The sequence below is a fragment of the Carcharodon carcharias genome, chromosome 1 (assembly GCF_017639515.1).
Source record: "Carcharodon carcharias isolate sCarCar2 chromosome 1, sCarCar2.pri, whole genome shotgun sequence".
NCBI classification, from domain to species: Eukaryota; Metazoa; Chordata; class Chondrichthyes; order Lamniformes; family Lamnidae; genus Carcharodon; species Carcharodon carcharias.
The window spans coordinates 178,627,186-178,644,678 of record NC_054467.1 but is presented as its reverse complement, the minus strand read 5'-3'; the positions used below and the strand labels follow the sequence as shown (position 1 = coordinate 178,644,678).

Here is a 17,493-nt window from a genome sequence, read left to right as displayed (position 1 = left end):
CAGTTATACTTTCGTTAAGGCAACAGTAACACATTTTTTAAAAACCCAAAGTAAACGATACCTTGAATGAGTTCTCTTAACTTCAGTCCCTGAAGGCGCAGGTGCTGAAGGCTTTTCACACGTTTTGAATCTTCGACTGCCTTCCCTTACTTGCAACCTTTGCTCCGTAATACATATTTTCCCCCTTGAATGCAAATTCCCATTATTTCACTATGTCTTTGGACTTTATCTTTCTGATAATAAAAATCTCTCTCAGCACTAAGTTTTACCAGTAATCTTTGGGAAAAATAAATACACACTTGCTTAACTTCATCTTGTTAGGTGATACATTCCCTCTTTTTAAAACAATCTAGTCTAGTTTATTTAAAAATGTAAATGTTCCCTTAACACCTATGTTTCTAAACTTCCCATGTTTACCTAATTAACATTTCAAACCTAACTTTTCTAACATTAAAGCACCCAGACTAGCCACCTCTAATTTAATTAAGTCTCTCTCACACACATGCCGCACAGTGAGTCCGACACGTTTTTGCGTGTACTGGAAGCTGACAACCAATTTAAGATTGTCAGTCAGGCTCACGGTGTGACGCACTTGCCTGTACTGGAAGCTACATATATTAATACACAGGGCCCTGTTTTTTGCAGACAGAAAGCACATGCACACACATTGCATCTGTTTCAGCTAAACAAAATAAGTGACAGCCATTCACTGACTCATTCCTCAGGGCAATGCCTTGACCAATCAGGGTGAAGCAGCCTGGTTTAAATTTCAAACAATGCTTGGCAGCTAACTGTCGGTCACCATCACTGGTGCATTCTCCAGTGCAAATGCCTCTACCAGTAAGAGTCCACTTACCAAACAATTAGCACTCTCTTCTCATACAGTATAAATTGTTCTTCTCATACAGTATAAATTGTTGTTTTCCCCTTGCATTGGTATTCTTGCGAAGTGTCCTGATGAGTGCAAGACAAAAAGCTCCAAAATGTCTATTTTTTTCAGGCAACTCTTTTGTCACCCTTAATGCAAAATGCTCTGAGGTAGGGTTATAAAATTTAATAGTGGAGAAGGAATTCACTTGTCTCATCAAGCCTGTGTCAGCTCTGATACAATTATCTACTTTGTTCCATTCCCCTTGTTCCCCATACCCTTTCTTTTTTAAAAAAAAAGGCATTTACCCACTTCCCGCTGAAAAACTTTATGGACTCTATTTGAACAGTTGTTTTTGTAGAGTGCTTCATATTCTAAAAAAAAACTATGGCTAAAAGATAGTTGTCCTAAATTCTCATTCTTAATATAAATTTATGCCAATTATTAACTCATTGGCAAGTGAAAATTGTTATTCCTCATTTACCTTGTCAAAGCCCCTCATTTAAGTGTTTTTGATCACTAATTCTCTTAACTTTCTCTGTTATAATATCTCAGTTCCTCCTCATAATTAAATTCTGTTGCCCTGATATCATGTTGTAACTATATTCTGCATGACCATATCTGATTTCTTAATGCAAGGTCCCGAAACATTGGAAGAATAGGTGACCCTTGCGCCTCTTCTGCCGTTCTACTAAATCATGTCTGATCTGTACCTCAGTACAATTTCCCTGGTTTTGATTCATATCCTTTGATGTCCTCATCTAACAACAATAAGTTGATCTCAGTCTTAAAAGTTTCAGCTGAGCTTGCATGAGTTCTATTCCAGATTATCACTACCTTTTATGCTGCAAAAGCGCTTCCTGATTTCACAATTAAACAGCCTGTTCTAATTTTTAAGATTGTATCTCTTGTATAGTTTTCCTGTATCATTCTGAAAACAGATTATCTGGTCATTGTCACATGGGACCTTACTGTATGCAAATTGACATCCACATACCTTACATTATAACAGTGACTATATTTCAAAAGTACTTTATTGGCTAAAGAGTGCTTTGGGACATCCTGAGGACATGAAAAGCACCATATAAATTTATTTTTTTTTCTCTCTCTTCTCAAATACCTTGATTTGATCACACTTCAACCATATGAACTCATAAGCCAAGTCTATACAGACTGTCCTTGCAGCTTTTTAAGCCCTGATATCATTTTGGTGCATTTATCCTGTACCCTTTACTAGGCCAGTATATTTCCTTGATATGTGGTGCTGCACACTGAACACAGCTCTTCATGTGGAATCTGACTTCCATCAGCCTTTAACACCGTCTTTGACTCTGCCTCAGCCCACCCCAATGTTACTTCTAGACTTAGCTATTCCAGTGCTCTCCTGGCCATTCTCCCATCTGATTTGGATGCCATTCATCCAAAGTTTTGCTGCTCATGTCCTAACTTGCACTAAATACGGTTTACCCACTGTACCCACTGACCCACATTGGTTCCAAGTCTGGAAACAGTTTGATTTTAAAATTCTTATCCTTATTTTCAAAACCCCTTCATGGCTTCACCCCCCCATATCTCTGTAATCTTTTTCAGCACTACAAGGTGGTGTCTGAACTCTGCTCCTTTAATTCTGACCTCTTGTGCACCCACGATTTTAATTGCTCCACAATTGGCAGCTGTTTTTTCTGCTGCCTTGACCCTAAGTTCTGGAACTTCCTCCTAAACTTCTCTGCCTCTCTAGCTCTTCTCCTTTAAGACACTCCTTAAGACCAACCTCTTTGACCAAACTTGCCCAAAGATTGCCTTATGTGAATTTATCAGATTTTTGATAATGACCCTGTGAAGCATTCTCCTCCTACATTACAGGTACAATATAAATACTAGCTGCTGTTCATTTTGAGCAAGGCACAGTAGAAGTGAAGCATAATTTCCTAACTTTGGAATTACAAGTCTTTTGAGATGCCTTTTGAATATGTTTGGAACCTGTGCACTAAGAATTAGTGATTTGTGTCCCTAGCCTCCCAAATTTCTTTGCTCCTCAGCAGTTCCTTGTCATTAAGAAGATATGCTGATTTGTCTTCCCTGGATTGGAAGTGAATGACTTCACACTTCCCCATATTGAACTTAATCTGTCATAGTTTTGCTCACTCAATCTGTCTATTTTCTCTTGTAACATCCTGCCTCTATGTACACAACTTTGTCTTACAATTACTGGTCTTCCTGTCTCAGTGTCATATCTAAACTTGGGTTTCTAGCTCTCTAATTCTTCATCCAGATCACTAATTTGCAGTGAAATGCTGAGGCAAAGATCCTTGAGAAAAACTGCTCGTGATAGTGCACAAATCAGAGCTCCCAGTTTTTCCTTTTCTGTTTCCCACTTCCCATCTAATCACCAACCTATGTCTTAAGGTGGAACCATATCAAATGCCTTCTGGAAATCCATTTAGACACCACGTTTGTGACCGCCTACAAAAACAAAGTTCAACTAGATTAGCTTGATATGTCCTAACCTTCACAAATTTATCTTGACCCAGAAAATAAGGAATTAGAATCATTATAGGTAGAACTAGGAAAAAAAAGGACAAACGCTGGTAGTGCTGGTTTACAGGCCTGTTAACAGTCATTATAATGTTACAGTATGAATCAGGAAGCTGGAAGACCATGTAATAAAGGCAATGCAATAATGTTGGGTGACTTCAATCTTCACATTGACTGGGCAAACCATATTGACAAAAATAGTTTGGAGGACAAGTTAATTGCAGTTTTCTCAAACAATATGTTAAGGAATCGACCAGGGAACAGGCTATTTAAGATCCAGGATTGTACCATGTTAATTAGTAATCTTATAGAGAATCCTCTAGGAAAGAGTGATCATTTTATGATACAATTCTCATTGAGAGTGATGTGGTTGAGTGCAAAACCGGGTTTTAAATTTAAACAAAGCCAATTACATAGGTATGGGGGCGATTTGCTAAGGTAGATTGGGATATTAGGTTAAAAGATATGCCAGTAGATGAAGAAGGGCGACCATTTAAAGAAATAATTGATAATTCTCAACAAAAATGTATTCCCTTGAGGAATAAAACCTCCATGAGAAAATGGCCCAGCTATTGCTTATATAGTTAAGGATTGTAATCATCTAAAAAAAGCTTACAACATTGCCAAAAAGAGTAGTAAACCTGAAGATTGGGAGGGTTTTCAGAATCAGCAAAGGATGACCAAGAGTTTGATAGCAAGAGAAATAAGAATATAAGAGCAAACCAAGAAATATAAAAATAGATTGTATGAGTTTCTGGATGTGTAAAAATGAAAAGATAAGCAAAGTAAACATAGGCCCTTTGGAGACCGTGATAGGAGAAATTATAATGGGAAATAAGGAAATGGTAGAGAAATTAAACAAATATTGTGTCTGTTTTCACAGTAACAGGCACAGAAAACATACTAGAAATTGTGGAGAACTAAAGTCCAATGAGATTGATGAGACTAAAAGCCATCAAATCCTCTGGACCTGATAACTTATGCCATAATGTTTTAAAAGAAGTTATGATTGGTTTTGATTTTTTAAAATTCTGGACCAAATGGACTGGAAGGTAGCAAATAAAGCTCTAAGGAATGAGGGTGAGACGAAACAGGCCAAATGCCAGATTATATCATTAGGGACATGGTAACAAGGTACTTGGAAGGTTGTGAAGATGATTAGGCAGAGCCAGCCTAGTCTTATGAAAATGAAATGGTGCTTGACAAATCTATTAGAGATTTTGAGGGTACAGCTAGTAGGGTAGGTAAGGAGGAACAGTATAAGGATATAATACATTTGGATTTTCAAAAGGCATTCAGTAAGCATCACACAAGCTTGTTAGACAAGTTTGAGGCTTACAGTATTGGGGGGGGGTAATATATTAGCATGGATTGAAAATTAAGGACAGAGGTGAAAAAAGTGAAAGTCACTGTAGTCCCAGAGGACTATAGCTTGCTCTCTCTATAGAGGGATAACAGGTGGTGAGTTTAACCTGAGGGTTACCACACCTTAGGCGAGGGGTAAGGTTGAGAAGGCCTCATGAGGCTGGATGACCTCAGCCAGTGTGGGAATTGAACCCGTGTTGTTGGTGTCACTCTGCATCACAAACCAGGCCATCAAGCCAACTGAGCTAACTGATCACCTGAAGGACAGAAACACAGTAGGAACAAGCAGGTCTTTTCCCCACTGAGCTACATCTACCACCTTGTTTGGTAGGTTTTAACTATGGATTGGCTCAAAGATTGGTGTTTGGGCTTGGCTGTTTACTATTTATGTCAGTAACTTAGTTGAAAAAAACCTGGTGTATCATATCCATGTTTGCTGCTGATACAAAGCTAGATGGGAAAGTAAGCTGTGAGGTAAAAACACAAAGGCTGGAAAAGTTATATCGAAGTTATTTCAGTGAGCAAGAAGGTGGCAGATGTAGGATAATGTTGGAGAAATGTGCAAGTATCCACTTTTGTTGGAAAAATATAAAAGCGGAATTTTTATTGAAAAGGTGACAAACTATTAAGTGTCAGCTGTGGTCAGTAGGGCAACACTTTTGCTCCGGAGTTGTAAGGTCTAGGCTAACACTCCAGGGCAGTGCTGAACGTGTGCTGCACCATCAGAGATGTTGTTTTTCATTTGAGATGTTAAACGGAGGCTGGGCCTGCTCTCTCAGGTGGGGTAAAAGATCCCATAGCGTTAGTTTGAAAAAGAACAGGATAGTTATCCCTGGAGGTCCTGCCCAATATTTATCGCTCAATCAACATCAAAGTAAAACAGATTGCCTGGTTGTTGCCACATTGTTGTTGGTGGGAGTTTACTGTATGCAAATTAGCTGATACACTCCTACATTATATCAGTGATGATACTTCATGAAGTTCAAAAGTGTAAAGCATTTTGGGGCGCCTGGTCGTCGTAAAAGGTGGAATATAAATACAAATCTTTCTTTTCTTAAATGTTGGTCTTCAGAGGCATTGGGGGTTTCTTGTACATGAATCACAGAAAGTTAACATGTTTAAAGCAAACAATCAGGAAAGCAAATCCTATGTGGATCTTTATTGCAAAGGAATTAGAGTATTTAAGATTTATTGCAACCATGTGGGGTTTTGTTGAGACTACAATCGGAGTGCTGCGTACTGTTTTGGTCACCTTACCTAAGATGTCCTTGCTTTAGAGGGGTGCAACAAAGCTTCACTGGACTGATTCCTGGGATGAGAGGGCTATCCTGGTAGTAAAGATCGAGTAAAATGTGCCTATATTCTCCAGAATATAAAGGATAAGATGCTATCTCATTGAAATGTATCAAATTCTTAAAAGGACTTGCCAAGGAAGCTGCTAAGAGGCCATTTACCCTCGCTGGAGAAATTCCAGTACTGGGGAGTGTCATAGTCTCAGGATAAGAGTTGGTCATTTAGGACTGCAATGAGGAGAGGCTTCTTCATTCAACTCTGAATCCTTGGTATTATCTACCCTAGAGGGCTGAGGACATTCAGCAATTGACTATATTCTAGACTGATATCAATAGATTCTTGGGCGCTAAGGGAATCTTGAAATCCAGGTATAAGGCAGGAAAGTGGAATTGCAGTAGGAGATCAGCAGTGATCTTATTGAATGGTGGAGCAGACTCGAAGGGCTGAGTGGCCTACTCCTGCCCCTAGTTTGTATGTTCGCATTTAACCCCAGCTTCTCTGAACTATCCACATATTTGAAGTCCCTCTTTCCTGGAACCATTCTTGTCAATCTTTTCTACACCCTCTCTAAAGCCATCACATCTTGCCTAAAATACAATGCTCAGAATTGGACACAATACTCCAGTTAAGGCCAAGCTTCACTATAGCCTTCTTGCTTTTGCACACTCTGCCTCTACTTATAAAATCCAGGATCCCATATGTCTTTCCAGCCATTTTCTCAACTTGCCCTGCCACCTTCAATGATTTGTGCCCATATACCCACGTTCCATCTGTTCCTGCACCACCTTTGGAATTTTATATTGCCTCTCCTCATTCTTGCTAGCACTTTACTCTTCATCTGCCACATGTTTGCCCATTCCATTAGCCATTCTGTGTCCTCTTGAAGTCCATCACTATCCTCCTCACAGTTTGCAGTAATTTCAGGTTTTGTGTCATCTGAAATTGTGCCCTGATCACCCAACTCTAGGTCATTAATATCAAGAAAAGCACTGGTCTTGGTATCAACCCTTGGGGAACCCCACTGTATACCTTCCTCAAGCCCAAAAAAAACAACCACTATCCCGCTTCCTGTCACTCAGCCAACTTTGCATCCATGCTGCCACTATCCCTTTTATTCCATGGGCTTCAACTTTGCTAGCAAACTGGTTATGTGGCACTTTATCAAATGTCTTTTGGAAGCTCATGTACACCACATAAACCACATCAACCCTCTCCACTGACTCAACAAAAATGCCAATCAAGCTAGTTAAACACGATTTGTCTTTAACAAATTAATGCTTTCCTTAATTTGTCAGCACCTGCTCAGGTAAATGTTACTTTATCCTGCATTTACATTTCTGAAATCATTCCCACCACCAAGGTTAAACTGATGGCCTGTAGTTGCTGAGCTTATCATCACACGTTTTTTGAACAAAAGTGTAACATTTGCAAATCTCCAGTCCTCTTGCACCACCCCCATATCTGAGGAGGCTTGGAAAATTATGATCAGTGCCCCTGCAAGTTTTTAAAAATATATTCTTTCACAGGATGTGGGTGTTGCTGGCTAGGCCAGAATTTGTTGCCCAGCCTGAATTGCCCTTGAGAAGGTGGTGGTGGCATTCTTGAATCACTGCACCCATACTCCCCTCAGCATCCTCAGATGCATTCCATCTGACCCTGGTTGCTTATCATGTTTGAGTATAGCCAGCATTTCTGATAACTCATCTTCATCAATTTTTAGCCCATCCAGTATCTCAACTGCCTCCTTTTTCACTATGACTTCAGTAGCAACTCCTTCCCTGTTAAGGACAGATGCAAAGTACTTACTTAGTACCCCAGCCATGCCCTCTCCCTCCATATATAGATCTCCTTTTGGTCCCTCAAGGCACCACCCTTCTTTACAGAATGGAATCATAAAATGTTGTGCCCTTGCCAGCTCTCTGCAAAAGCAACACAACTAGTCCTGCTCCCCCACTTTACCCCGTGGCCCTGGAGATGTTTTCTCTTTGGTAACTATCTAATGCCCTTTTGAAAGCCACATTGAATCTGCTTGCACCACATTTTCAGGCAGAGCATTCAACATCCTAATCACTTACTACATAAATTTTTTTCCTCATTTTGCCTTTGGTTCTTTTGCCCTTCACCTTAAATTGGTGGCCTCTAGTTCTCGACTCTTCCACCAATGGGTACATTTTCTCTTATCCACTCTGTTCAGACCCCTCATGATTTTGAACACCTCTATCAAATCTTCTCTCAACCAGTCTCAGCTTCTCCAATCTATCCACATAATTGGTTCCAGGGTTGAGGGACTTCATTCTCATGAATTTTTTCTGCATAGACTCTACTGCCTTCACATCATTCCTAAAGTGTAGTGGCCAGAATTGGACACAGTACTCGAGTTGTGGCCGAACCAGTGCTTTATAAAGGTTCACCATAACTCCCTGCTTCTGTACTCAAATGCCTCTATTTATAAAGTGCAGGATCCTTTCGGCTTTTTTGAACACTTTCTCAACTGTCCTCCCAGCTTCAACAATTTGTGCCTATATACCCTGAGGCCCTCTGTTCCTACATCCCCTTTAGAATTGTATTGTTTATTTCATATTGTCTCTTATTATGACCAGGTGAGAAGGGGTGAACTGGCTCCCCTCTATTCAACCTCCTCAATTGGTCACAACAAAGATTTGTTTCTTTTTCACAAGGATATGCGTTTTCCAAATCAGAATGTATTTAACTATTTAAGCTGTGAGCAATAAGGAGCCAATCAAACATGGTTTTCTTGAGTTAAAGAGCGAGCAAATTTATTAACCACTAAACCTGAGAAAAATAACAAAAGTGCAACGTCACACATTCAGCCCTCATGCAGTCATTTGGGCGTGTGCGCGCAAGCACATGCACGCACACGCACGCAGACACACACACACACACACACACACATACACACTCTCTCAATCCAGAAATAAGAGGAGTTAGAGTCCAATAAAAAAGGTAAAGAATTTACATTGTGTCCTTTGATTGTGATGTATAGATTTTAAACGTTGCGGATGATTTAGGTTAGCTGGTTTCTTGGATGTGGTTAGATGTAGAAGATGTTGCAATTATTACGTGATCTCAGTTTGCTGGTAGGTTTTTGGTAGAGTTGGCTTCTTGAACTGAGCGACACATTTATTTCAAAAGAGAGGGAGGTAGAGAGAGCAGCCCTCAGCCTGTTTCCTGAGACTTTCTTGACACTGCCTGTGTCACATGCAATCTCTCTTTAATGGTTGGGCAGCCTTGCCTCGAAACACTTCATCCATTGTATATTTCCAATGTTATGATATAGCAGGTGGTAATTGCCAGGCTGACCAAATTCCAAAGGGAAGCTTGGCCAAGCTATCACAACGATTTGCAATTTACATTTTTATCACAACGATTTGCAATTTACATTTTTATCACAACGATTTGCAATTTGTATTTTTATTACAAGAAGGTATGTGCACTGAAGTCAGAAGTAAAGAGTCCACTACCACTTTCGGAGATTTTAAAGATTAAATTAAAACACTTATTAACAAAAGAAAACTTAAACACACAAGATTACACTCACACAGTTAAATTTAGTCTTTTGACATTTCCCAAAAGATTTCTACTTAGCTCGATTCCCAAATAAACGCCCTTTTCCAGGCAACAGTGCAAATAGATTCTTATCTATAAAACATCCAATAATATAACTGCAAGGCACCCACTATTTCTGTAAGCGAGGTATTTCACAGTTGCTCTCTTTCTCTCACTGGACAATGGAAATTCCAAGGCTTTTAACAAAACCTTGATTTCCGGAATAAGCAAACACTTCTCTGGGCTAGAAGCTGCTCTTCACAAGTCTGTCTTCGCACAGCCCATCTTTCAGGGTCTCATATGGTCACTCCTCTCATACAGCTTTCAATCTTTCCTTAAATATATTTTCTCCCCTTTTGATCTTTAAATCCATTGTTATACACATTCTTTGGAAGTTACCTTTCCCAGAATATAAAAATCTTTCATGTTGTCATAATGGCCAGCACTTTTGGGAAAAATAAACTTAATAACTTTGTGTCATGATTTATAATTTTTGCCAGTTGTAAAGCTTCCTGTCATGTCTCTTTTAAATTCAAACAGCTGACACTTCACTCCCCACTTATCTCCCAATACAAACTCCCATTCATATTCGATCTGCTAGGATCTCACCTTAGCTTGCCCGTCTCCATTTCAAAATGCCTTCTTTTACACCTAACCCCTTTGATGATTTAAACCCTGCAGCCTGTCTTCAGTTTATTTTCTAAAAGATTTCTACTTAGCTAGACTCCCAAATAAACACCCTTTGCCAGGCAACCATCGAAATAGATTCTTAATATATAAAACATCCAATAATATTACCGCAAGGCGAGCACACAAACTGACACCCTTGACATCAAGGCCACATTTGACTGAGTCTGGCATCAAGGAGCCCGAGCAAAACTGGAATCGGGGGAAAAACTCTCCACTGGTTGGAGTCATACCTAGCAGAAAGGAAGATGGTTGTGGTTGTTGGACATTAATAATCTTAGCTCCAAGACATCACTGCAGGAGTTTCTCAGGGTAGTGTCCTCGGCCCAACCATCTTCAACAGCTTCATCCTAAGGTCAGAAGTGGGGATGTTCGCTGACGATTCCATGATGCTCAGCACCATTCGCGACTCCTCAGATACTAAAGCAATCAATGTCCAAATGCAGCAAGACCAAGACAATATCCAGGCTTGGGCTGACAAATGGCAAGTAACATTAACGCCACACAAGTGCCAGGCAATGACCATCTCCAGCAAGAGAGAATCTAACCATCGTCCCTTGGTGATCAATGGCATTATTATCACTGTATCCCTCAATATCAGCATCCTGGGGGGTTACCATTGACCAGAAACTGAACTGGACTAGCCATATAAATACTGTGGCTACAAAAGCAGGTCGGAGGCTAGGAATCCTGTGACGTATAACCCATCTCCTGCCTCCCCAATGTCTGTCCATCATCTACAAGGCACAAGTCAGGAGTGTGATGGAATACTCCCCACCTTCCTGGTGAGTGCAGCTCCCACAACATTCAAGATGCTTGACACCACCAGGACAAAGCAGCCTGCTTGATTGGCAGCACATCCACAAACATTCACTCCCTCCACCGCTCACAAACAGTAGCAGCAGTATGTACCATCTACAAGATGCACTGCAGGAATTCACCAAGGTTCCTTCGACAAGACCTTCCAAACCCATGACCACTACCATCTCGAAGAATAAGAGCAGCAGTTAGATGGGAACATCAGCACCTGGAAGTTCCCCTCCAAGTTACTCACCATTCTGACTTGAAAATATATCGATGTTCTTTCACTGTCACTGGGTCAAAATCATGGAACACCTTCCTAAAAGCACTGTGGGTGTACCTGCACCCCATGGACTACAGTGATTCAAGAAGGCAGCTCACCACCTTTGGAGGGCAACTAGGGATGGGCAATAAATGGCCCAGCCTGCGAAGCCCACATCCCATGAATGAATAAAAAACCACAGGCCCCACAAGCCTGCTTTAGTATCCCACAATAGTATTATGAAAAAAATGAAGTTTTCTTTGCACCAACAAGTTTTGGGTATGTCTGTCTGCAGCAGCCATCGTTTCAATATCCAGTACTTTGCATTTTTAACATCTCTTCCTTTGACAGTTACGAATTTCAGTGAGTGTCTGGATTACAGGCAATGTCTCTCTCTCTTCACACACCTCAAAGGATTATTTGTTTTTTTCTCACCTTCACCTTGGGAAGTGGCCTTGCATTTTTTACTAGTTGGCTCTGTCTCAGTTCAAATTGCAAAATTTCCAGTCAGTTGAAAGTTGAAACATCACATTTTCAAAAATAAAAGGGTAATGCCTCGTGACATGCTTCACATTTTTCCTACCAAAATGGATCACCTTGTACGTTCCTGCATTAAATTTCATCTGCCATGTGTCTTTTTACTATTGAAACACCTGTGAAAGACTTTTGGACTACCTTTCATGTTAGCTGCTAAGTCACTTCTCACACACTCTTTGCTTCTCTTATTTCATTTTCCCTCCGAACCTTTAGTCTCACTTGTATTATCAACCTGTCATCTGTCATGTGCACCCTTTTCTGCTCCATCTTACTTTCTGTCTCTTCTGTCATCTGGAAAGCTCTGGCTTTGGTTGCACTTCCTTTCCCCCTTGTAGTGATGCATCTTGGCTGTAACTGAACTGTCTCCTCTTTAAAACAGTACATTGTCCCGTCAATTTTTGATTGCAGTTTACCTTGGACTAATCCGTTCTCTTACCACCACCTCTCATTAAGTTCTTTATTTAAGTATGTTCTTATGCTGACTGCTTTTGACCAGCTCATACTTGTTTAAATGCTCAGCCATTCTTGATACATTAGACCATCCAATGATTTGTATTGGATCTATGATCCATACTTTTGGATTCTGGTACCCCTATTTATAAAATCTTAGATGTTGCATGTTTTATTTGACAGCTATATTAACTTGTTGTCCAATTTTTAGACATGCCATCCTATACAAGATGAGTGCTATATATTCAATTTGTTTTATGCAATGCAACTGTGTAGTAGTAAAGCATGAATTATACAAATGACCATCAGTGTTTTCTGTGATTGGTGTAACCAGATCATTCGTTTCTCTTGTAGTGCGGATGAACTTCTTCTGACAGAAATGATGTTTAATGGGATCTTCAATGATTTGGCAGCTGAGCAGGCTACAGCTTTACTTAGCTGTTTTGTATTTCAAGAGAAGGTAAATACACTTACTCGCCCTTCTCCGTTAAGAAAAATGCACTGTAAACTGATTCTGCTGATGTAATCATCAGATGTGTGAACATTTTGGCACATTTTTAATTTTTTTCTGCGTACACAGAAACTAAATCTTGACTTCAAATTTAGAAGGTTTTTTTGTATCTGAAAATATCAACAGTTTGAGATTTTTTTTTCCACATGTATTTCCATTTCTTTCCTGGCCCTTGATGGTAACTATTTTGGCCCTGGTTGAATAAACTTAGTAATTTGTCCATCATAGTAGCTTCTACAGGTTATGTAACTGTGAGAGAGGGGATAAGAGAACAGCTTAATTTACTCCTCTCCATACACAGGCACTTTACAGGAACTGGGTCCTTCCATTACTGTTGTTGCTCTGGTTTACCTAGTGTTTGTGGGAGCTTATTGTGAAGAAACTGACTTCCTTCTTTCCTCCATTGCAATACTGACTTTACTTTAAAATTACTTCATTGGCTGTAAAGCACTTTTCAAAGTGAGAGAGAACTAAATGCAAGTCTTTTTTTTGCAAGCTGAGATCCGCTTAGCTCAACAATGATCATGGATCAGACTCAAATCCTTCCAAGTCTGTTAGATCAGTTGCACACTAGGGAATATACATTCCAACTCAGCCATTGGGGGAATTGACATATTTCTAAAATGTGGACAGTTCAACAAAACTTGGTAATATTGTCTCTTGGGAAAAATAAAATGAGTACTACCAGTCTGACACCTAGGATTGACTTAAAAAACCAAGAGCAATACAGAAGGTTCAGATGGGAGATGAAAAAGCATATTAAAGAAGCAAAGAGGGATTATGAGAAAACACTGGCAGCCAACATAAAGAGGAATCCCAAAGTCTTCTATAGGCATATAAATAGTAAAAGGATGTTAAAAGGAGGAGTAGGGCCAATTAGGGACCAAAAAGTGAATTTACACATGGAGGAAGGGGCTATGGCTGAGGGACTAAATGAATACTTTGCATCTGTCATTACCAAGGAAGCAGATACTAACAAGGTCATGGTGGCAGACGAGAAAACTCTGTTACTAGAATGGTTCAGAATTGATAAGGAGTTGAATAGACTGTCGGTACTTAAAGTTGACAAGGCACCGGAACTGGACGAGATGTATCCAAGGATATTGAAGGAAGTGAGAATAGAAATTGCAGAGGCATTGGCCATAATTTTTCAGTCTTCCCTAGACTCAGGGGAGGTGCCAGAGGAGCGGAGAATTGCAAACGTTACGCCCTTGTTCAAAGAATGTTGTAAGGATCAGACCAGGCAGTTTAACTTCAGTGGTGGGAAAGATTCTGGAAATGATTATTCGGGATAGAATTAGTAGTCACATTGAAAAATATGGGTTGATTAGGAAAAGCCGGCACAGATTTCTAAAGGAGAAATTGTGTTTAATTAACTTGCTGGAGTTTTTTGAAGAGGTAACAAAAAAGGTTGATGAGGGTAATACTGTTGATTGGTGTACATGGACTTTCAAAAAGCACTTTTTTCTTTTTTTATTATTCGTTCATGGGATGTGGGCGTTGCTGGCTAGGCCAGTATTTATTGCCCATCCCTAAATATCCTTGTTCAAAAGGTATTTAAGAGTCAACCACATTATTGCGGATCTGGATTCACTTGTAGGCCAGACCAGGTAAGGACAGCAGATTGCCTTCCCTAAAGGACATTAATTTGATACAGTGCCAGGCGTGTGAGAAGAGTTATTGCTCATGGAATAAAAAGGACATTAGCAACATGGGTATAAATTGGCTGAAAAATAGGAAGCAGAGAGGAATGGATATTTTTTGAGCTGGAGGAAGGTTTGTAGAGGAGTTCCCCAGGGGTAGGTATTGGGACCTTTGCTTTTCCTGATATATATTAATGCTCTAGGTCTTGGTGTGCAGGAGACAGTTTCAAAGTTTGCATATGATATGAAGCTTGGGAGTGTTGTAAACTCTGAGGATGATAGTATAGAACTTCAGAAGGACATAGACAAGTTGGTGGAGCGGGCGGATAGGTGGCGGATGAAGTTCAATGCAGAGAATTGTGAGGTGATGTATTTTGGTAGGAAGAACATGGACAGAATATAAAATAGGGGGTGAAATTTTGAAGGGGATGCAGGAGCAGAAAGACCTAGATGTGTATGTACATCATTGAAGGTGACAGGACAGGTGGACAGAGCCGTTAATAAAGCATATAGTATTCTGGGCTTTATTAATTGGGACGTAGAGTACAAGAGCAAGGAGATTGTACTGAATTTGTATAAGACACTCGTTGGACCTCAACTGGTGTATTGTATACAATTCTGGGCGCCACATTACATGAAGGATGTGAACACATTAGGGATACTGCAGAATGAAGTTCTGGGGATGGGAAACTTCAGTTAAGATAGATTGGAGAGATTGGTACTGTTCTTAGAGAGAAGAAGGCTAAGAGGAGATTTGATAGAGATGTTCAAAATCATGAGGGGGCCGGACAGAGTAGATAGGGAGAAGCTGTTCCCGCTCGTAAAAGGATCAAGAACGATGGGGCACAGATTTAAAGTGATTTGCAAAAGAAGTAAATGTGATGTGAGAGAAAACCTTTTCACACAACAAGTGGTTCGGGTCTGGACTGCACTGACTGGAAGTGTGGTCGAGGCATTCAAGAGGGCATTAAATGATTATTTGAATAGAAACAAGGTTCAGGAGTACAGGAAAAGGCAGGGAAATGGCACTAGGTCATAATGCTCATTTGGAGAGCCGGTGCAGACATGATGTGCCGAATGGCCTCCTTCTGTGCTGTTAACATTCTGTGATTCTGTGAACTAAAATAAATCTTTTCATGGTCCAACTTTATAGAATAGTATAAATACATTTCTGGAAATTTTTATAAAGTTTGATGTAAATGTAGCTTTCTATCTGAGATTCTGTGGTTACCAGCTTAATTGTGAACTAGGAGATGATACTTGTACTAATGTTGTGAAACTTGGATAGTGTTAAGCTGATTGTTGATTCAGCTAGTGTTACTGCTTGAATTAACCAGCACTTGAATAGCCAGTACAGTTTACATCTAAACTATAAATTTGTAGAATGATCACAATACATTCCTGTGTGTCAGTGACAGCTTTCCGTCTTGTAATAAGATGGTTTGAGCCTTGATGGTTAGTACTTGTGTTAAACATCGCCTGGTGTGGCTCAGGAGCCCCACTCTGGCATGGCATTCTCTGTTGCATTTGCTGCTGAGGAAGGAATTGGGTTGAGAAGGTGCACGATTCACAGGCCTCTGTCTTCTCTGGACCCTGTTCTTGGCCAGCTGAGCTCATCATTTCTGTTCACCACTTTCAATACCCTTCCAAAATGTCAGCCTCCAAAGGCCATGGCTGCCACCAACTTTCTCCCAGTTGTCAATGCCCACAATCTTCTTACCTTGCCTGCAGGTGTCCTTATAGTGGTGTTGTGGACGCCCAGGAGGTCAGGGCCCAGTGACCAGTTTACAGTACAGAAAATCTTTGGGCATATGGCTGTCATCTATACGATGAGCATGGCCAAGCCAGTCCAGAAGTCACTGGCTTAGTAATGAGTATATGCTGATGGAATTAGCACATTCCAGGACCCCTGAGTTGATGACCTTGCTCTGCCAAAAGATGCTGAGAATACATCTGAGAAAGTGAAGGTAGAAACTGTTTAGCCTTTTTAAAATTCATTTAGGGCATGTGGGCATAGCTGGCTAGGCCAGCATTTGCTGCCATTCCCTAATCGTTCTTGAGAAAGTGGTGGTGAGCCGCTGCCTTGAACTATTGCAGTCCATGTGGTGTAGGTACACCCATAGTGCTGTTCCAATATTTTTACCCAGCGACAGTGAAAGAACAGCAATGTAGTTCCAAGTTGGGATGGAGTGTGCTTTGGAGGGGAATTTGCAGATGGTGGTGTTTCCAAGTATCCACTACCCTTCTCCTCCTAGGTGGTGGAATTTGAGAGTTTTGGAAGGTGCTGTCGAAGGAGCCTTGGTGAGTTGCTGCAGTACACCTTGTTGATGGAATGCCAGACATGCGGGCTGCTTTGTCCTGGATGGTGTTGAGCTTCTTGAGTGTTGTTTCTGGTCAGTGGTAAGCCCCTAAGGATTTTGATTGTGGGGAATTCAGTGATGGTAATGCCATTAAATGTTAAGTTCTGTCTTGTTGGAGATGATCATTGCCTAGCACTTGTGACGTGAATGTTACTTACCACTTATCAGCCCAAGTCTGAATGTTGTCCAGGTCTTGCTGCATATGGACATGGACTACTTCAGAATTTGTGGAGTCATGAATAGTGCTGAACGTTGTGCAGTCATCAGCGAACACCCCGATTCTGACCTTTTGATGAAGGGAAGGTCATTGATGCAACAGTTAAAGACGATTGGGCCTTGAGGAACTCCTGCAGCAAAACCCTGGAACTGGGATGATTGACCTCCAACAACAGCAAACATCTTCCTTTCTGCTGGGTATGACTCCAACCAGTAGGGAGCTTTCCCCCTGGTTCCCATTGACTTCAGTTTTGCTTGGTCTCCTTGATGCCACACTTGGTCAGATGTCCCATTGATATCAAGGGCAGTCACTCTCACCTCACCTCTAGACTGCAGCTCTTTTGTCCATGTTGGACCAAGGATGTATGGCGGTCAAGAGCCGAGTGGCCCTGGCAAAA

At 40.7% G+C, this 17,493-nt stretch overlaps 1 protein-coding gene across 1 annotated transcript in view; it reads left to right on the top strand.

Annotated features, from left to right (window-relative positions):
- mtrex (Mtr4 exosome RNA helicase) overlaps nt 1–17,493 on the top strand; it is a 163,301-nt gene that overhangs the window by 117,012 nt on the left and 28,796 nt on the right. Inside the window, exon 23 of the mRNA XM_041193483.1 lies at nt 12,720–12,825. Within this exon, the coding sequence (XP_041049417.1) occupies nt 12,720–12,825 (106 nt within the window). The remainder of the gene's footprint in view (nt 1–12,719; nt 12,826–17,493) is intronic.